Genomic DNA, 22,843 nt, shown 5'->3' on the forward strand with positions numbered 1-22,843 from the left:
CGCATGACGTGCGCGATTTGCATAATCTGCAGAATTCGCTGGGGGCGATTTTGGGCCCTGTTTTGACCTAGTTTTTGGTCCAGAAAAGCAGACTAGAGCCAGAGAACATGCAGAAACCAAAAACAACATTCATTCTACACAGTTTTTAGTTTTAGATCTAGTTTTACTCCTCCTCTAGGTTTTCTCTCTACATTCATAGTTCTTAGGATTTTATTTCTATTGCTTTTTGCATTGGGATATTGAGAAGAGTTATTACCTCATCAAGACTTCGTCATTCTAGTTCGTTTTCTTAACTTGGCTTTACTCTTCCATGTCCTTTAATTTACTTAATTTTATTATTAGATTATTTTAGAATTTATTAATACAAGAATTACTTTTATTTTTAATTGATTCCTTTGAGTTTTATTTATCATGTCTTCCTTTAATTCACTTTCTTATGTTATGAGTTCTACATTCACAATGAGCGAGTAGTTCCCTAACTTGATGGGGAGTTGATTGAAAGGAACCCTTGAGTTGGGATGCTTAAAAGAAAAATTGTAATTAGGTTTATTGTTGGGATGCTCTCTAGTCACTGACACTAATCCTTTTCAATTGAGCGGATTGGAACTTGTGAAGAGAAACAGCATTCCAACTTGTTTGACCTTCCCTTACCTAGTAAGGGATAACTAAACAAAACAACCTTCAATTATCAATTAATCTTGAGAGTACTTCAACAAGAATATGGCTTCTAACTAATCTACTCACAGTCAAGGCTTTTATTTAAATTATTTAATTTCTCTAATCTAATTTCCTGTTTATTCAACTCAAACTCTTTTTGAAAATATCTGATTAATAAAATAGCACACCTTTCTGCAATTCGTTGGGAGACGACCTGAGATTCATACTCCCAGTATTTTAATTTTAATTTTTGTGACAACCCTTCTAAATTGATAAGCGGATTTCTGGTTGATTAAGAACTATACTTGCAACGCATATCTCATAACAATTCTTAATTCGCCAATTTCTGCCACGTCAGTTAACTTTCAGAAAAGCAGCTAAAGTCTTTGGGACACCACTACCTATGTTATTTCGAGTTCCTCTTTTATTTCCATTTCTGGTTGATTACCATATTCTTTCCGTAGCCTGAGTCGTTGCAGTAGCGCTCGCTTGCATAGTGTTAGCGAAGTTCGTCATCGCCATCATGAATTTAGCATGGTTATCAGTTAATAGGTTATCCTCACTCTCTCTTTTAGTACGTGATTGACCTTGCCTACGAGTAGCCATTCGAATTCTGTCTATACCAAACAATCGATATCAAGGTAATCAGTTTTAATATCTCAAGCTTAGTGCTTCAATTATCCTAAAAAGATACTCACAAACAAGCATACTATGCATATCAAGCAGATATCCTAAATAGCACGAAAGAAAAACAACCTAGAGTATGCAATGAAATTGGTTTGGTTTGAAAGGTTTTGGTATTTTGAGGATTTGACAAATTTGGTAAAATCTTATTTTTAACCAACTTCGGCGAAAATTTTATTTTGGGTACACTATACACTTGGATTTATCAAGTTGTTTGTTGTTTATAATATGCAAACCAAATGTTAGTAAAAAAGAACCAATGACACTTTGGTTCATTTTTAATTTGGTCTTATTCTTTCAACTTAATACTTCTTTCTCACAACACTTGCATTCCTTATGTATTGATATTATTATTTATGGCTTGCTTTTTTCTCTTTAAATTACTTTGCAATAATATTTTTTTAATTTTTTAAATTATTGGTTATGTAGATTATTATATTTGAAAATTGAGTACATAAATATTTACTCTAAAATTAAAGTAAATTATTAATTTTGTCTACTACAATATCATTTTTTTTTTTACATATTGGCTAAGTCACTAGATTGAGATATATAAAAAATACAAAAAATTTTGCACTGGTTCGTTAAAAATATTAATATGTTAATTTTTTAAACTATCTAAACTATTAATTATGTAGAGTATTAAATTTGACATTTAATTATATAAAGTACTAGATTTGACATTTATTAATTTTTGAAATTATATTACAAAAAAAATAATTAATTTAATATTATTTATTTGTCATATAATTGGTATATAAAAGATGTAAAAAACCTGCACCTATCAATGGTAGAATTAAAAATCTCCAAGAATATTTTGTTAATTCATTTTAAATATATTTTTAATTTTTTTGTTAGTTCTTATTTTAAATTGACATATAACACAATACATGTAGGAAGATAAGAACTTTGTTAATTGATTTTGTTAATTTTTTTTTATCTTTAATCTCTTTTATATTGGATAATATTATTTTTTATTGATATTAAATTGACATATAACATTTAAATGTTACAAGATAAAAATTGTAAATAATATTTTTAAATATTTATTTTGATTTTACTATACATAATAACAATATAATAAATTTGTTTAATATCATATTTAATTTAAATTTATAAATTTTATACATTCTAAAAGTTAAATAACTTATAAAATTTTTATTTTTATTTTTAAATTTTTTTATTCTTAATGTTTAAATTATTTTATGAAATTTATAATTTTAAAAATAAAATTATGAAAATTAATCTCTTAACAATAATAAAAAAGCGGCTGACTGTTGAGCCGCTAATACATATAATAAGAATATAATATTCACAAATATATGTATTGAGTATTAAACAGTGTAAATAAAAGATTTTTTTTTTCTTTTTTAACTTATCCTCAATTCTTTTAAATTCAACAAATGATAAAATAATCTATTTTTAGTAAAAGATTAACTGAAAACTATTTTTTTTTACTTAAAAATTATTGTTTTTTATTACCTATCAAAATTATATTATTTTAGCTAAATAAATTTTATATTTATAATTAGCTCAAATATTAGAATATTACTTTATCTTTATAATTTTTTGTTTTATCTAAATTTATTTTTTTATATTTTTGGATTTAATTTTATAAATTTATATGAATATAAAATATTTAAAAAAAATAATATTATATATTAATAAATTTATTAAAAAAATATATTTATTTAAAATAGGACAATCATGGCAAGCAAGTAGAAAGAGGTGAGGAGAGAAGAATAAAAGGGCTTTTGTTATGATTTTTTATTTTTAGGAAAAAAAAATAATTTTACTAAAATGAGGAGTATAAAGTTCGAATTAAAACGCTAAAAAAGTAGTTTGTGGTAAAATATCAAATTTTAGTTACTGTAACAATGTTTCTTGTTAAATACCAAACACGCTCATTTATTTTTATTATGATTTAAGGTTAACAGGTAAAATTTGATGGCTAAACCCGTTTTATGGCTGTGCTTCTTGCAAAATGCAATAAAATAAAACCCATACTTCTAATTTTCATCCCATGCCTCATCTTGAGACATTACCTCAGAAACATTTCCATGTATAAATTGTTCACGACCCCAAACATTTTTGGTTGGTAATTTACCTAGATTCATGTACAAATTAAGAGTGACCTTTTGTGTTTTGTTTTGTTTTGTTTTTTTGGTATTGTTCTTGAGTGTGTTATTTACTTAGCGCTGATTAATGATTGTGAGTGACAGCAACACATTAGAAGCATCTGGAATTCTGGATGACGCATCAGCGAAGTGAATCTCAAATAGCAAACGACAATCGTCGAGAGAACACGATTCACACGCCGCCCACACCATACCACACCAGAAATCACCACCATATCGCCTTAAGTCTCCCAACAATCTCAATATAACTCATTAATAATTAATAATGAATAATTAAAATCTCATCTCATAATAAACTATTCACTGATTGATTTATTACACACCTACCAACATAAAGCCTAAATCTTAGGCACTAGCTCTGCTCAACTCTTTCTTACAACTTGCAAAACAAGACAAGGCAGTGCACAACCAGAATCAACCACTGAGCAAGCTTTTATCGAAGAAAATGTTGACGCTGAAGGGAGGAACAAGGCCGCCATGGGTGAGCCTAGGAGCCTCTGTGTGGGTCCAAATAGCCTCCGGGAACACGTTCACGTTCCCTCTCTACTCCCACTCGCTGAAATCGGTTCTTGGATTCAACCAGCGTCAGCTCACATTGCTCGGTGTGGCCAACGACATCGGCGAGAATGTCGGCTTGCTCCCTGGCCTCGCCTGCAACAAGTTCCCGCCTTGGGCCATCCTCCTCGTTGGTTCTCTCGCCTCCTTCCTCGGTTACGGACTGATCTGGCTCGCCCTTAGTCAAACCCTTAAATCCCTCCCTTACTTGCTGGTAACCGCTTCCTAACTAACTTTTCCTCTAGAATCTTGTATTTCTACAATCATTTTCATTTTCTTTTGAGGTGTGATCCGGGTTTTGCTTCTGTAGTGGTTGTATTTTGCTTGTTTATTGAAAATCTGTTCATCATCATGCCCTTATTATTATTATTATTATTATTATTATTATTATTATTATTATTATTATTGAAAACTCAAAAACCCTTGGATTGTAGAAATGAAATTTGAAATTTTTTTCTCTTTTTGCCTTCGCTTATGTTTAATGAGCTTGTTATGTTTCCTCTTTCACTTCATTTCTAAACTAGTCTTAAAACTATCTTAAGGTACCCTGCTCTTTCACCATAAATTAATATTTCATGGAACAAATAAATGGAATATATGAATCAGATTCAACGGTTTGAAGGAGAATCAAGTAGACTTGATTTCAACAAGATCAATATAATTTGTACTCCCAACAACCAAATGAACACAATAGGTTTTTCTTTGTTTCATTCTTAAACATTTTCCTTGTGGGACGTGGATTAGTGAATAGTTACATGTTGCATTTTACATCTAGTATGCTTTGACTGGATCTGAGATGGACTAATTATCATTTACACATGTATCATGTCGTAGCTATGGTCTGCCCTCGTTATTGCTGCCAACAGCAGTGCATGGTTAACCACATCCGTGCTTGTAACCAACATGAGAAACTTCCCAGTTAGCAGAGGCAAGGTTTCTGGAATTTTGAAAGGCTACGGAGGGCTTAGTGCTGCAGTTTTTACTGAAATTTACAGCATAGTGCTTCATAATTCTTCCTCGCACTTTGTGTTGTTCCTTGCCATTGGTATTCTTGTTGTGTGCTGCATTATGATGTTTCTTGTTAGGCCTTGTACCCCGGCTTCTGTTGAAGATGCCACAGACAATTGGCATTTTCTATTTATCCAGTGTTCTAGTGTGGTCTTGGGTTTATATCTTCTCGCAACTACAATTTTCGGTAACATTATTTCATTTAGTGGTACACTTTCTTATATTCTGGTGGCTGTGATGGTTCTTCTTCTGATGGCTCCACTTGCAATCCCTTTAAAGATGACGATATGTCCAAGGAGAGAATCTGATTCAGACTCACCTGATCGACAAGTTGGATCCTCCGACTCTATCACTGGAAATGATGGAAAAACAGAACCACTGCTAGCATCCTCATCTGCTGGAACCCTTGGAAGTTTTTATGATCAAGATGATTCATCTGAGGTGGCCATGCTTCTTGCTTTGGGTGAGGGAGCTGTAAAGCAGAAGAAGAGAAAGCCTAAACGTGGGGAAGATTTTAAGTTTACTGAGGCTGTAATAAAGGCTGATTTCTGGCTACTATTTTTCGTGTTCTTTGTTGGTGTTGGCACTGGGGTAACTGTTCTGAATAATCTGGCCCAAATAGGTATTGCACAAGGTGAGGAAGATACCACAACCTTATTGTCAATTTTCAGCTTTTGTAATTTCGTTGGACGGCTTGGTGGGGGAGTTGTTTCAGAACATTTTGTCAGGTCAGTGAATCTATTTTATGTTAAAACCAATAGTTCAGGATTATTTATTTTTTTATTTATTATTTTAGCTCATGTATTACAATCTGAAGATATCAGTCATGGTGACTGGAACTGATTGAAGCTGTGATAACTACCCCTATTGAGATAATTTGAACAGACGAATAAATGAATAAACATTTCGTATTTAACTGGACTATGTTAGAACATATTTGGAATAAATGAATAATCAGTGAATCTGGCCTGTTAATGGATTGTAAAAAGCCAACACAATTGTTTAGACTGTCTTGGAATTGAATGTTATTAGTGAATTTATGCACTGAAGAACTATCATCTTTCTCTGCATCTAATTGATCCAATAAATTATAATATCTGAGAATGATTAGATTCTGTCTCTGCCAATTTCCAGGACAAAAACAATCCCAAGGACAGCCTGGCTGACATTCACACAGATAATTATGCTCGTTGTATACCTGCTGTTTGCCTATGCTGTCAACGGAACCCTTTATCCTGTCGTTGCCCTTCTTGGTGTCTGCTATGGTGTGCAAGTTTCTGTGATGATCCCCACAGTTTCCGAGCTTTTCGGTTTGAAGCACTTCGGGGTATTGGGTAATGTCATGTCACTAGGAAATCCACTCGGAGCATTCCTTTTCTCAGCCCTTCTTGCAGGGTATGTATATGATACCGAAACGGCAAGGCAGGAAGCTCTGGGCCTCATTGCTTCCGGTGCCTCATGTTTGGGTCCAAATTGCTTCCAGTTGACCTTTTTCGTTCTTTCGGGTGTATGTGCCGCTGGCATCATCTTGAGCATTATTCTGACTTGGAGAATCAAGCCGGTTTACCAAATGCTTTATGCTGGTGGTTCTTTCAGGCTGCCTCAAACTTCTTCAAGTCACTGATAAGTAGTAAGGTTTCCTGCAATGAATAAAGCATAGCTTTTCCCTTGGTCTTATTTTTATACCTGTTGCACTGGCGGCTGGTGTTCCCCATTAGTCCAGATCGTTCAATGCATACATTGTTGAGAAAGTGATGAATCAGTAACGTGTTTAGAAAATCTACATCGTTCAAACATTTCTCATCTTCAGGGGACAGGGGACTCCAAATTTTGGCACTTACATAGGCAAGTGTATAATAAAGTCCAGTGTTTTTTGTATTTTATATGTACAATGCTTACTATGGCAAGAGTGTTAGGCTCAAGAGATGATACTAGCCATTGAGAAGTGAGATTAAGGTATATGATATGATATGACCTAATTTTTATGCAATTATTAAGCTCTATATGTATGTCTTTTAGCAAGCATTATGTAGCTTGATATATGAATATTCTACTAAGTTGAATCTATGCTTTATGTACTTTATGGTGAGGTATGTTCATACACTGCTTTGAATTTTAAGCTCAGGTTATTTCTCAATTGTGGGGCATGTTCATGCACTAGTTTGGATTTATGTTCCTGCACTTTTTAGGCAGCTAGACATGAATATCTGGATGATCACATATTATATGTTTTTCATCCATTTGTCCTCTTTCTCTTTCCCTCTCTTTTCTTTTCACTACATAAGAGATGCATGCACCTTGATAAAGAAGAGGATAATATAACCTTGTGTGACGGATGGGATGAGGTTATGATAATATTTAATCTTTGAAATATGCAATTTGGTTTATATTAATCCTATACGAAAGCTTTCCAAATTTTAGTTGTATAATAATAATGATTGTACAGTTGTTCATCTAGCTTTATTGGTTGGTTTATTATTATTTTATAATTGGTTGGTTTATTATTATTTTGTAACTTGAACTTTTTCTACTCTATTATACGGTCACGGTCTCACGGACTACAAATTAAATCAATACAGCATAACAAAATCCAACTAGGCACTGCACTGGAAATGAAAAAAGATGACCAAGGTTCAGAAATCGAAATCTGTCGTGGAATCGTTTTCGCTATTGGTTCATTGATTGTGTATTTTGATTAAAGTTTATCAACGAAAATATGTATAAAATTAATTTTGTAAAATTGATTTTGATTAAAAATGGGTTAGTATTATCCTAGTTTAAGTGTGACAATTTTTATATAAGTTTAAGTGTGACAATTTTTATATAAAAATGGATCGTAAAAAATTAAATGTTGGTTTTGATTATATTCAAAATTATTTTTAGTAAAAAAAATTAAAAAAGACATAAATTCAAATAATAATTTTATATTAACTTGTCATTTTGTTTTAGATATTTAGATGACTCTTGTTAATCAATTTTATAATAAAAAATTATTTATTTATTAAATTAAAAATAACATAAAAATTTGACAAAATATACTTTATATAAAAAACAGAAATAATATATGAATAATATATCAAATATATTTTATTAAATTATATTATTTATAATTTTTTTAGTATTTTTAGTATTCTTTTATTTAATACTATTTTGAATTATAAATTTTTATTATTTATGACTCTACTATTAGTTATAGTTAGTTTTTTATTTATTTTGTCTTTTTTAGTGAGATCAATAATTCATATTATAATACCTCTTCGCTTATGTGAGACAAAAATTACTTCTTTGTTTGTTAGGAGGCAGTGTAAAAGATTTGGATTTGAAGAAAATTTTTGCGTGGAATCGCAAGGTATGGCGGGTGGATTAGTCTTGGCATGGACTTTTGACGCTCAGGTAACAATTATTGATGCAGGAAGCTACTTTATTCATTTTCATTGGCTAGATAAAGGGAGGAACATATTGTGGGTAGTTATTACTGTCCACCTTCACAGCGAAGAGCAGCAACGTAATGCCTAATATTTGAAAATTCTTCAGCGACTTGAAGGCATTGGGGAACATTATCTGTTGATTGGAGACTTCAATGCAATTTTGGCTCAGCATGAGAAAGAAGGAGGCAGGCACAAACCAGCAAGTTCTGTAACAGGTTCCAATGATTTCATTAATGCGGGCTGGTTAAGAGACATTGGCTATTAAGGTCGCAAATTCACTTGGTCAAATAGACAATTTGGGGAAAATCTAATAAGAGAGAGGCTAGGCAGATGCTTCGTTTCTAACAGATGGTTGGCGGAGTATCCTAATGCAAGGGCTCTACACTTAGAGGATATGGGTTCTGACCACCGTCCAATCATTATTCAGACTGATCAGCAAGTTCAAAAACAGAAGCGACGCTTCCGATTCCAAGAAAGGTGGTGTGAGTTGGAGGAGGTCCAAAACATTATCAAGGAAGCTTGGCAACAAAATTTCTCAGGGTCACCAATGTACATTCTATTCAGTAAATTGAAAAACTGCCGTAATAAACTTGTTGAATGGCAACATACCAATCATAATAACTCGGCTAGGCTAATTGTGGAGTTTAATCAGAAATTGGAAGCTGAAAAACAGAAAGGTCAGGTAGCAGATAAGCGCCTCATTTTAAATCTAGAAGATGATCTCCAAGATGCTTATGAGAAGGATGAGAGATATTGGAAAGAAAAGTCCCGCGTGGAATGGTTACGGTGGGGTGACCAAAATACAAAGTTCTTCCATGCAAAGTTTCATGCTCGGAATAGATAGAACAGGTTAGAGAAACTGAAGGACGAGAACGGGTTGTATCGGACTGATGCGGAAGGTATAGGGGAGGTAGCTGAATCCTTTTTTAAGAAGCTTTTTTTTACTTCAAATCCTAAAAACCCCGAAGGTGCTCTAGAAGGTTTGGAAAGGAAGGTAGATGATAGAATGAACCGCATACTCACTAGACCCATCACGGAGGAAGAGGTTCAAAAAGTTGTTTTTTCTTTCAATCCTTTCTCAGCGCCATGTGAGGATGGATTCACAGCAAGGTTTTTCCAATTCTATTGGGAGGTTGTCAAGAATGATATTTTTTAAGCATGTGCTAGCTTTTTCTCTGGAGGTAAAATGCTTCGCTCCCTGAACCACACGCAAATTTGTTTAATACCGAAGATTACAGGTGTTGATTCTATGACTCAGATTCGACCTATTAGTCTGAGTACGGTGTTTTATATGGTAATTTCAAAGCTTCTGGTTCATATAATGTAGTTTTGTATGGATAAAATCATCAGTATGAATCAAAGTGCATTTATTAAGGGTAGGTTGATCAATGATAATATACTTATAGCCCATGAATTTATTCACTATTTGAAGAACAAGAGGCAGGGTGATTTTGATATGGCATTGAAGTTGGATATGAGTAAAGCCTATGACCGAGTTGAGTGGAGTTTTGTCTGGGAAATGCTCAAGAGGATGGGATTTTGTTAGAAGCGGATTGGCTGGATGCAGGAGTGTGTGACTACGATTTCCTACTCAGTTCTTGTGGATGGGTTCTCTCACGGCTTCTTCAAGCCTACTAAGGATCTTCGGCAGGGAGATTCTCTTTCTCCCTATCTGTTTCTCATTTCTGCAAAGGGGTTGTCTCATCTGCTCCACAAGAGTGAACAGAGCATGAGTTTCCAGGTCTACGATTAAACCGAAGGTGTCCTACCATTAGTCACTTATTTTTTGCAGATGATTCTATTCTATTTGGAAGAGCCAACGTTCAAACATGTCAAAATCTACTTCGACTACTTCAGGAGTATAATGAGATTAGTGGTCAAGTTACTAACCTGAACAAATCCTCGGTTTTCTTTAGCCAGAACATGCTTGAGGAGATGAAGAATGAGATTGCAGAGATTCTGTGGGTTCCACACGTTGGTTCATAAGATAAATATTTAGGCCTTTCTGCAGTTGTGAACAGATCAAAACACACTACCTTTAGCTACATTGAAGATAAGGTATCCAAGAAACTTAATCAATGGAAGCGATCATTACTATCGGCTAGTGCTAGAGAAGTTCTTATTAAGGCTCTGGGTTCTGCTGTGCCTATTGATGACATGTCATCATGTCATGTTTTTCTATGCTTTTTCATACAAGAAATTTGTGATTAGTGCTTATATATTGCATTCTTTGGTAGGGTGTTCAGATCCAAACCTGTCCAAAAAAAAACCGCGAAATCGGACCGATCCAAACCGAAAACCGAAAACCGAATTAAACCGCTCTATTTTGGATATTTTTTAGATTTTGGATCGGTTTTATTGCGGTTCGGTTCGGTTTGCAATTCCACTATGCAAAACCGAACCGAACCGAACTGAACCGAACGCATATATTACAAATAATAATAATAATAATAATAATAATAATAATAATAATAATAATAATAATAATAATAAATAAATAAATAAATAAATAAATAAATAAATAAATAAATACCCTTACTTACCGTAGCACACTAGCACAGTAGCGCCGCTCCTCCAAATGGCCAAATGTTTGAAACCCTAATCTAAAGAAAGAAACCCCTCTGCCCTCTCTCACTCTCTTAGTCTTCGTTCTTCACTCTCACCATCACAGCATCACTCACTCTTACCATCACAGCATCACTCACTCTCAGTCACTCTCACTGACACACGCCGACGCCGTCCACCGCTCCTCTTCTGAATGATGCCCTTCATCGCCTCCTCTTCTCAGTGACGCTGCTGCCGCCTCCTCTCCTCGGTGATGCCACTGCTGCCTTCTCCCCTCGGTGGCGCCGCTGTCGCCTCTTCTTCAAGGTATATTTTTACTTGCTTTTGTTTATTTTGTTTTTTTCTGTTGTTTTAAGATTTTGTTTAATTTTAATTTTTACTTGTTAAGCTGTGTTAAACTGTTCAAGCCTTCAAGGTATATTTTTACTTGCTTTTGTTTGTTTTGTTTTGTTCTGTTGTTTTAAGATTTTGTTTAATTTTAATTTTTACTTGTTAATCTGTGTTAAACTGTGTTAAACTGTTCAAGGTATATTTTTACTTGCTTTAATTTTTACTTGTTTTAATTTTTACTTGTTAAACTGTGTTTTAATTTTATTATGTTCTTGTTATACTGTTATTCTTGTTATTAAAATTGGTTAAACTTTGTATTAAATTAAGTATTTTGTTCTTGTTGATTGAAATTGAATTCTATTTTTTTATCTTCTGCAGATTTTATATTTGTTCGGTTGTTTTTAGCTTTCAATTCAAAGGTCAACAATGTCAGCTTCATATCCTGAGGTAATTTTTTTATTGTGTAATGTGTATGTTGGTAACAACTCAATATGTTAAAGGAGCTCTCTTACTCCAAAAACTATTGAAGCTTTGATTTGTGCACAAAATTGGTTTCGAGCCAATTCATTGCCAATTGACCTTGAGGAGTCTTTTGAAGAATTTGAAAAACTTGAGAAAGGTAGTTCTTTAATATTATGTTTTATTTTATCTTCACATAGTGATTAACTTTACTATTTGATAATATGTTTAACTTACTAATATTTATTTTATTACATTTTATTGTAGAACTTGAGCCAATTCCTCAACTAATAGATGAAGAAGACTCTGGTGATGAATCTGATTAGTGATCAGTGCTTCAGCTTTCAGTTTGGAGTTTTTTATGTTATGTTTTTATTAAGACTTTGCTATGTTATTTAATTTTGTGTTGTTGAGACTTGTTTAGTTGTTTTGATGCTCAAGAATTATTATTTTATCAAGACTTGTTGAATATGTTGGATTGTTGGACAATTGGACCTGTTGATTTATAATGTTTTATGGAATTTTTGTTTTATTATTACGTTGAATTGTGTTTTATTATTATGATGGATTGTTGGACAGGTTATATAACTTTATAAATTAAGTTATTATTTTGTATTTAAAAAACTACGGATCCAAACCGCTTGTAATCGGATCGGATCGGATCGGATTTCCAAAAAATATTCATCCAATCCAAACCGCACCGCACATAAATTAAGCGTTCGGATCGGATGACTTTTTCCTTCAAAACCGAACCAAACCGTACCGCGAACACCCCTATTCTTTGGTGCTTAAATGTTATATTTTCTTGATCTTTTGATTTTATAAATTTTGTAGGAAATAAGAAGAAAAAGAAGCAAAAGAGTACAAAATAAGCTAAAAAAAAGAAAAGAGAAATTTTGGACACGCTTTAAAGATTGAGCACACTTTAGAACTTTAGGCCACGCTTTTAAAAGCGTGGCCCATGACCATGAAGCCATGGCACGCATTTAAATTGAATGAAAGCAACGTTAAAGCATTAGCCTTATTAATTAAAGCCATGCATTTCTAATGCAATTGGCAAATCAAAGCTTTATGCTAAGGCATTAATAAAAGCATGCATGAATGAAACATTCACTTAATAATGCCAATGAAATAAACACTAAATGAATTGAAGGAAATGCATGCATTATTAAATAAAGCCAATGGCAGAATGCATGTTGCAAAAACGTTAATGCATTGGCTTTATTAATTAAAGTGAAACATGCATGCATTTAATTAATTAAAACCATCATGCATTGGCATTATTTGGAAACGAATGGAATAAAAGGAGAGCTCAGTTCATTAAACCAACTGAGCGCACAAGAGGAAAGCAAGGCAAGAAAGAGCGCTTAGTTAAAACATTTAACTTTTCCGGGCCTTACCAAAATGAAAGCACAAAGAAAGGCATTACTTCACACAAAATTTCACTCAGCAAGGCTTGAACTGTGTACATAAGGGAGCAAGGAGGAAGCGCTACTACTTTAGCAAGGAAATTGGCCACAAAAGGTGCTCACCAGGATTCGAAGGTGGAGTTCATCTCGAAGGCACAAGGGCGCTCGGTTAAGTAAAGTAACTGAGCTTTATCGGGGTTGGCACACCAAGGAGCTTGTCACGCGCACAACTTGGCACACCAAGTGCAAGAGGGAGAGCTCAGTTCACTGAATCAACTGAGCCGTTCCCTGGGAGTAGCACCCACAGTCCAAAATTCAATTAAAAATCAAATTGGATTCAATTCTTCACCAATTGAACCAAGGCCAACTGGACCCATCTCTCTTCTAATCCAAAGCAAGCAAAGCCCACATTATCACTCAAAGGCACAAGAACAAGTTAGAATAGGAATTTCATTTAAATTATAATTTGTTTTTAATTTCAATTTCATTTTGATTTCTACTTTGTAAAGCCTATATAAAGGCATCATTTTCATTTTAGAAAGGAGGCTAGCTCTAATAGAGAGTAGTAGTAGAGAGCTCACTTTTACATCTTAACTTGAATTGGAGAATTGAAGGAATTCTGTTTCAATTCTCACCTTGAATTCTCTCTTGTTCTTTTACTGCATAATTCAAATTTCATTTGATGTTTTAAATCTTCTTCTTCTGCAACTTTAGCTTTTCTGTTTTGGATCTTGAATTGAGGTTGAAGAGCTCCATTGATTCAAATTCTGAGAATCATCTTCCACTCTTCTTCTCAATTGATCTAAGGATTGGGTTTTAATCTTCTCTGCTATTTTTAAACCTCATTTTCTTCTGCAATATATTTTTTGACTGAGCAAAGGAGAATTGAGATCCAGATTTACTTCCTGAGTTCATTGCTCTTCTTGGATCCTCAAATTCTCTTTTATATTTTACAATTGAGCTAAGTTTCTTTCTGTCTTGTTCTTCAAGCAATTTTTCATTTTTGTTTGAATCTGCTACACTTACTTCATCTTTTACTTCTTTGCTTGATTGCACTTTACATTTTCTTGTTGAAGTTTTAATTCCCAGCACCCAATCCCTTTTACTTTTTATGCAATTTAATTATTCTGCAATTGTTCCAAGTGCTGCTTATTGCTTTCCTTTAAATTTCCTGCACCCAATCCCCTTTACATTTGATGCAATTTACATTTCTTGTCATTTAAGTTTCTGCAATTTACATTTCTTGCTCTTTAAGTTTCTGTCTAATTTACTTTCTGCACTTTAAAATTCTCTTGTCATTTACTTTCTGCGGCATCAATTAACACAATTCAACCAATGTTAGCTTGACTAAACTAATCACCCACTAAAGTTGCTTGATCCATCAATCCCTGTGGGATCGACCTCACTCTAAGTGAGTTTTACTACTTGATGCGACCCGGTATACTTGCCGGTGAGTTTTAGGTGTTGGAATTCGGTTCCAACCCATCAAGTTTTTGGCGCCGTTGCCGGGGATTGATTAGATCAACAATGATTTAGTGGGTGAGAAGTCTAGATCAAGCATTTTCTTTATTTTTGTTCTCTGTTTTAAGTTGATAGCAAGGTGTTTGAGCAATTGCCTCACTAAGAAATTCTTTCTCTGTGACATGAATTTCAAATTTCATTGATGTTTACAAAATACAAATAGAGTTCAACTCATCTTATGGTCAAACAAAATTTTATGGGATATCACCCACCATCACCAATCTCTAATGGTGGCTGGAAATATCACCAAGAGAATACACATTCTGAGCACTCCAATTCATGGAGATTTGCTTCAGAGACACAAGATGAGCAAGAGAATCATATGGGATACTTCCCACCACCACAAAATGATTCAAGTCATTATTCTAATGGTGGCTGGGAGTATCACCAAGGAATGAAAGAGCATCCACCCTCACGTCCCAGTTTCTCATTTGAAAGCTCTTCATCACTTGATTATACCTCAACACAAAGTTTCCTCCAAAATCCATACAAGTCATCCCATCAATCACACAACTCATTCCACACCCCTCAACACAACTTTACCACAACACATCCATATCACCAAAATTACTCTCAACCTTCATCTCTTGAACCAGCAGATGAGGATTACCTTCAATGGTCCAAAGAACCTTTAGAAAGCCAATGCCAAGCCATTGAAATACACAGAAAACTCGTGGAAAGATACACACAATTCCAATCCTGGAAATAAATCATCTTCAAGAAGATGAATGGGCCCTTAGAGCAAACAAGGGGGAACTTAGAACCATCAAACAGTGAGGATGAAGACCAATTTGTGAGTGAGAAAGTGGAAAAACAAGAACAAAAGGTCCCTGTTGCAAGTGAAATTGCAATAAAGGATGAGGGATATGAGCCAAGGATTTTACAACCACAAAAGCCACTTGAGATGACAAGGGAAGATGAAGACTCACAACTCTCACAAACTTTCCTGACCCAAAAACTCTCAATAATTGAATCTGTGATTGAAAAATATGAAGAGGAGATGAAGAAATGTTGGAAAGATCAACAAACCTCCTCAATGAAAAAGCTATTAAGTCAAATGTTGGGTGCAAAGGAAGGAGTGGAGGAGCAAGAAAGTGAGGAAGTCATTCCAGAAAATGTACACTCAAGTGAGGCAAAGAAGTACATGAAGAAAGAGTTCATGGAACCATCAATTCAAAAGGCTCTGGATGAATACAAAACTCCAATAATCACACAGCAACCAAGTTTTGAATTCAAAGGAGTGAAGGCAACTAGTAAGAGCACCAATCCTGTCCCTGATCCAGCAAGCAAGATCAATCAAGCCATGTACAAAAGAAAGCTTGCTGAGAGGAAACCAAGAAAGGGGACAATAGCTGAAACCTCTTCCCCCTTGAGGTCATTCCTCTTAACAAATTGGAAGAAGAGGAAGAAAGTGAAGAATGTAAGACCCAGAACTGTTGAAAAGTCTTATTATGATCAAGTCTCAAATCATATAGTTATTTATAGCCTTAATTTCAGAAATTATTTTATTAAAGATAATTAAGGCAAGTTGTGATTTATTGAATTTGAGACGAGTTATGATTATTATCCAATTTTATAATTATTGGATTATTTTCTATATTTGAATTATAAAGTTGATAGTTGTGAAATAATAAGGAATTTATATGATTTGGATTAGATAAGTAATATTTTAAATATTAATACTGCTATTTTGGAAAATGAAGAAATTAAGTATATTATTTCTAATTATTTGATTTGGACCTTCTATTGAAAGTAATTTGTAAAATGGATGAGTAAATGGTATTTTTCTATATACAATTAGTGTTGGATTTAATTTGGGTTTCAATTACTATATTATCCCTATTTTTAAGTGAAATTACAAAAGTAACCCTAACCCTAATTTTCAAAATAATGAAACCCTAACCCAGTGACCCGTTACCCGACCCGGTTCTCTTTTCCCCCACACCCAGCTGCAGTCGAAATTCCCTTTCTCCCCCAAAGCAGCAGCACACACGGTTTCCTTTTTCCTTTTCCATGAAAGGAAAGAAACAGAAGCAGGAAACGGAGAGAAGGGAGGAAGCAGCTCGCTGGCCAGCCGTGCCTTGCCACTGCAGTCCCCACCTCGACGCGGAACCTGCCATGCCTTGCCGTTAGTCACCGCCGTCACCCACATTCTTTCCCTCATAACCTCACCCTCAGATTTCATCAACCCACACACATCGAACAAACGCACACCCATGGTGGAGAAGAGATAGGGCAGAGAGAGGGAGAGCGCATGCGAGGAGCGCGACCCGCTGTGCCGCCGTATGCCATCGCCGTCGTCGAGCTCCCAGGGCAACCACCGGCAAGATTCAAAGGAGAGAGAAGCTTGATGAGAGAGGGAGATCGGCAGAGGGAAGGTTCTGTTCGTGCAGCCGTGCCTCCCTGCCTCAGATCCGTCACCATCTCTACTGCCCTTTCTGCCGCTGCCAGGCCGTGAACGCCGTTTCGGTGGTTGCAGTCACCGCTGCCTAGATACATGTGGTCCAAGGCACCATTGATGGAGCTTCGTTTCTGCTTCCCTGATCCGCCGTGAGTGAGCGACGTTGGGAGAGAGGGAGTCGTCGTGGAGCCACAAGCTGCGCTGGTCGCCGCCGCGTCGCGTAGGAGAGGAAGGTTGAGACCGAGCGCCGCTGGGAGAGAGGAAGACGCGGGCTGGAGGAGCTGCATCCAGTCACCGCTGTCGCCAGAGTTCTGAGGCCACCGGGACCACCGCCGGAGCTTCTGGCTACTTCTGCTGTCACCGGAAAAAGTTGCCAGTAAGGGTTTTATTTGGGGATTCTGTCCTTTTTGAATTCCAAGGATACCGTAGTCACTGCGTGTTGGTTTCAGTTGGCGTGATACGGCTGTTGTGCTAGGAGTTGCTGCAAGTTGCCACTGCCGGAATCACTACCAAGGCTGCCGCTTCATGGTTCAATCACTTCTTATTTGCGGCAAGCGTTTATGTTCCGGTAACCCTTTTAGTCGCTATCCTGTTAAACGTTAAGATGTTGTAGCATTTGTTGTTATGAGAGTTAATCTTGGTTGTTACGTGTTGCGAATAGAGTTGCTATGGTCACTGCAAAAGTGAGTGAAGTCGTGATTCAAGCTGCTGGTAATTTCGGGTTAAGAGAGAATGTTCCTGTGACGCGTTTGGGTTATGGAATTTGCGTTTTGAGGTAGGGGCGCTTTCCGAAAACTATATTTTATATGTTGGAATTATTACATATGGATACTATTGTGAGACAATTTCGTATTTGGTGATGGTATCAGCCTTATGTATTATTGATTGTCTCAAATGATTATGAATGTTTGCTTGGCTGGATTGTTGTGTGTTTTTGTGAGATGCAATGTTTTGAAGTTGATTCTTTAAAGGTTTGAAATCTGAGTTTAATCCGTTGAGGATTGATCTGAATTGAGTTAATTAGTTTGATGATGTGAAATGTCGAATGCACTTTTGAATTCAGCCTAGTTTACTTTAATTGACTTGGTTTTGGACAAAAGATTTGTTATTGAACCGTTTCTTTAAAGCTGTGGAAATGAGTTAAATCGGTTGATATTGATTTGATTTTGAAACGATTTTCTTGAAATATGGAATTGAGATGGCTGTTGGATTTTGGCTTACCTTGGACTGATTTTTGGATTTTGGGCTGTTGAAAAGGATTGTGAAACGGTTTAGTTGGGACCCGAACCGGGTGGCAAAGTCCAAGTTTTAGGGGAGGTGCTGCCAAAATTTCTATAAAATCCGAGTCTTTATTGAAAGGTTGTCGGGAAAAATGATGAGTTAAAGACTCCTACTATTTTATTTGAATTATCAAGAAAAGGATGATTCATGCTTTTGAAATGAATTATTAAAGAGGAAATTGTGATTTAGTCTTGCTTCTTAAGAAAAGTATTGTATCTCTTTTGGGAGAAAGTTATTTAGATGAAACTTATGTTTTAAAGCTGTTTTAATTGTGACAATGGCTATGCCTTTGAATTTGACTTGAGGGTTTCAATGACTTTGAAAGAACCTGAATGTCTATTGACAAGTTTCATTTTAAAATGTTTTGAGAAAGGTTTTAAGTACTCTTTGAATTCTAAATTCTTGCAAGACTAAAATAATTTTGAGTCGTTGAAACGTTCTAGAATTTATCATGGGGGTTGAAGTTGGTTTTGCCTAAGTAAAGGAAACGGATTTGAAGAAGTGAAAGATTATATGACTCGGTTTGACTTAGATCCTATTTTATTGCTCAAATAAGGAAGCCAAGGTTTTTAATGAATTTAAATGAACTTGGCGAAATGAGTTATGTTATTCTCCCCTAAAGACTTGGGACTCTGCCGAGAAACTTTGTTATAAAATCTCATTGTGGGATGGGTGATTTTGAATGTTCCCAAATTGAATCTTTAACTTTCCATGGTTTTGGAAGTTTTGGAAAGAGGATGCCGAGAGCGGCTTTGTTTTAAAAAGGGAACTTACTTTGAGTAAATTTGGCTTATGAGCCTGAGATGATTTGAGAAATGAGATCTTTAAAGCCAAGACTGAAAAGAGTTGAAACTTGATTTCAAAGTGAAATGAATTGAGAAAAAGTGATTTATGGCTTAAATGCCGATTTTATGAGTTTAATGATGTTGAATGGTGGAAGTGCTGTTTTGTTATGGGCCAGAATGGCTGTGTATGATTATGAACATTGGCTGGTTCTGGATTGAACCGTGAGCCAGAATGGCTGTGTATGATATTGATTCATGGCTGATTGCCGAATGAGTTATGGGCCGTATGGCCGACTATGAATTATGAATTTAAGCCGGATGGCTGAGATGGATGTTGATCCATGACTGGGACTGAATGAATATATGCTTGAGATTCCTGGGTAGTAGCAAGGGTTGTGGTTCGTCCCACTTGCTCCAGGTCAGAGACTGTGACGCCTGGGTAGTAGCGGTAGTAGTGGTGATTCCACTCGCTCCAGGTTGAGCTTTTAAGCACCCGCCTGGGTAGTAGCCACAGTAGTGGTTATTCCACTGGCTCTGGGTTGAGCGGGTAGTAGCAATGGGGTTGTAGCTCAAACCTACTTGCTCTGCGATGGGTGTTTCTGTCCATGGTTAGCTACCAGGACTTGTCGGGTTGGCTCTATAACCGACAGATGATATCATCAGCCACTAGGGACAGGCATGCATCATATGCATCTATGTGATATTGTTTGGGTGTGCATATTATACTTGGTTTGCCTATGTGATTAATTGCTAATTGTTCTATTTGCAATAACTGTTTGTTTGTGCTTGGATCTTCCTATTTGTGTTTGCTACTGGGACTCTGTTGGACTGTGGTGATTGGTTGATGGTTGGATTCTTTGGGCCTAGAGCCGTGGTTGGAATGAGATGAACCGATGGTTGATTTCGGTTTTGTGTTTCTGGTTTGGAATAAAATATGAAAGGCTATTTTGGTTCAGCATAGATAAACCGTTTTGAAAGGTTTTTGAGTTTTTTTGAGAATTGAACTGTTCCTCTTTCAGAAAAGATTTTCGATTCCTCTTTTATTGTAAATTGTTGTTTTTGAAAAGAGGCATAAGACGGTTATTAATCACTGGTACGGTTTATCTTCACGTATCCTATTACAGTAATTCCCAAAAACCCTCTACTGAGAACCCTTTCGAGGATGATGTTCTCACCCCCCTACATTTTTCCCCTTTTAGGATATGGGCGCAGAAGTCACGAAGAGTTTATTTTGTTGTTGTTGAAAAGCTCTGTATTGCTTTAGATTATTATTTATTATACCCTCGCCTTTATCTTGATATATTCTATAAGAGGGATAGGAATTGTATTGGGTAATGCTTGTAATATTATTTATATATATGTGTATATATATGGATGTACTCTTTGTGAGTTGTTGTAAGTGTATTGAATGTATGGATGTACGTTATCGAACGAAAGTATTTTTGGGAGCGGTATTACGGTTTAAAGTTTTAAATAGGCTCATATTTTAGTATTAAATAGTATAAGTGTCGTCGTAATGTCCGAGCTATCAGAGTCACGCAGCCGGAAGCGTGAGCTTTGGTAGTTAGGGCGTTACAAAGAACAGGTACACCATAGGTACATTTCTTTCTTTGCTTTGTTTAAATTCAATAAATTGGCATATGGTTACATTCTAAGTTTGGTGTTGCCATGCAACACATTGCTTTCAATCTTTTTGGATGATTGCATCAAATCAAAAATGAAAGTGACACAGCAAGATTCTAAGTTTGGTGTGCCACTTATTTTCTATGCAATTCATTCAAGCAACACTACTTGTCTGCATAATCACAATGCCTCTGCAGTTTTATTTTTCTCTTTTAATTTGACACTTTTTCATTCTACTTGCTTTAGTCATTTTTCTGTTTTTAAATGTTTTCATTTAGTTTGTTTATTAACTGTTTTTATTAATACATTACCAAGAGATCCTTATTCATGACAGATTCTTTGCTTGGTGATTATATTTAACATACAATAGTTTCATTTAGTCTTGTTTCAAATAAAATTGACATGTGATTGCATTCAAAGTTTAGTGTTGCTATGCAACAAAAATTTGGTTCCAATATCTACTAAATACTTGCATCAACTCCAAGTGAAAGTGTCACACTAAGTTTGGTGTGCCACTTATTCTTTATGCAAAGTATTGTGCAAACCTTCTTATGCTTACAATCACAATGTTCCTGTTTCTCTGTGCCTTGATTGTTATCCTTAATTTTGCTTACTTAAAACACATGTATTGCTAACATTTCATTGTGTAAGACATTCATGATCCATCTTAGCCCCATAGCCATTGTTCTAATTGTTGCTTGAGGAAGAGCAAGCATTCTGAGTTTGGCAAGGGAAAGAGGAAGAATAGAGGAAAAAGGACAACAATAATGAAGATGAGCTACAAGGTTGTAGAGTTCCTTTTCTTCTCATTCGTTTCCAGCACTTAAATTGCATGATTGTCTTCATCTTCTCTGTTTACATGTGTGTATGAATAAAGCATAGCTTGAATCTTGATTTGTAACATGTTGCTGTGACATTATGACTACCAACTTGAGTTTTGTGAATTCAAAAGCAATAAAGCATCATGATCATAAAAAATAAGGAATTAAAGAGGAAATTAGCATGTGCATACAAGTATTGGAAAGCTAGTATGATTAATTGTTGCTCAATTACATTGGATTTTATTTAATTAAAGTTTTCGTCTAGTACATTTTGTGAAATCTTTTGAAAATCATGAAAACCTTGAAGAAGCAAATACAATTAATGCAAGAAAAGAAAAAGGGAAAGAATGAGAAAGCTGAAGGCTCTGAGTACCAATGACAATTAAATTGTTAAATACTTGTGGTGTTTATGTATCAAGCAAAAAGCTTGAAAACAAAACACTTAGAGTCAAGGTTAGGCTCAAGTGCAAATGCACTCCCTCAAAGCTCAAGGCTCTGAGCATCAATGATTAGAGAGTCAAGAAAAGAAACAAATGAACTTAATGAAGTCCTCTAATTCAAATGCTTGTGGTGCTTATGTATCAAGTGGTAATACTTGAAAACAAAGCATTTAGAGTCGTAGTTTTGTTATCAACTCATGGGGCAAAGCACCCAAAAGGAGAAGCTAATAAGAAAATGAAAAGCTTGTTTCAAGGAAGAAATATAAGAAAAAGATTTCATAAATTGAGCTAGATAGAAGCATCAATCATTTATATTTCTTTTGTGATTGTAGCATGCATAGAAAACTAGCCTACCAAGAACATTGAGTTGCTATTCTTCTTACCTTGGATTGTCAATCTCTATTGCATGATTCTTTTCTTGCTTGGGGACAAGCAAGGTTTAAGTTTGGTGTTGTGATGACATGTCATCATGTCATGTTTTTCTATACTTTTTCATACAAGAAATTTGTGATTAGTGCTTATATATTGTATTCTTTGGTGCTTAAATGTTATATTTTCTTGATCTTTTGATTTTATAAATTTTGTAGGAAATAAGAAGAAAAAGAAGCAAAAAAGCACAAAATAAGCTAAAAAGAAGAAAAGAGGAATTTTAGGCACGCTTTGAAGATTGAGCACACTTTGGAAGTTTAGGCCACGCTTTTAAAAGCGTGGCCCATGACCATGAAGCCATGGCATGCA

General features: G+C 35.2%; 2 protein-coding genes across 2 annotated transcripts; both read left to right on the forward strand.

Annotated features, from left to right (window-relative positions):
- Positions 1 to 3,257: 3,257 nt before the first annotated feature.
- LOC112732302 (protein NUCLEAR FUSION DEFECTIVE 4) lies at positions 3,258 to 7,125 on the forward strand. The gene is made up of 3 exons (XM_025780968.3): positions 3,258 to 4,248; positions 4,869 to 5,770; positions 6,177 to 7,125. The coding sequence occupies exons 1-3, from the start codon at positions 3,925 to 3,927 to the stop codon at positions 6,664 to 6,666; spliced, it is 1,716 nt and encodes a 571-aa protein (XP_025636753.1). The 5' UTR covers positions 3,258 to 3,924; the 3' UTR covers positions 6,667 to 7,125.
- Positions 7,126 to 8,393: 1,268 nt separating this feature from the next.
- On the forward strand, positions 8,394 to 9,314 carry LOC112735955 (uncharacterized). The gene is made up of 3 exons (XM_072210775.1): positions 8,394 to 8,435; positions 8,577 to 8,685; positions 8,737 to 9,314. The coding sequence occupies exons 1-3, from the start codon at positions 8,394 to 8,396 to the stop codon at positions 9,312 to 9,314; spliced, it is 729 nt and encodes a 242-aa protein (XP_072066876.1).
- The last annotated feature ends 13,529 nt before the right edge of the window (positions 9,315 to 22,843 follow it).

Source organism: Arachis hypogaea, chromosome 13 (assembly GCF_003086295.3).
Source record: "Arachis hypogaea cultivar Tifrunner chromosome 13, arahy.Tifrunner.gnm2.J5K5, whole genome shotgun sequence".
Lineage (NCBI taxonomy): Eukaryota > Viridiplantae > Streptophyta > Magnoliopsida > Fabales > Fabaceae > Arachis > Arachis hypogaea.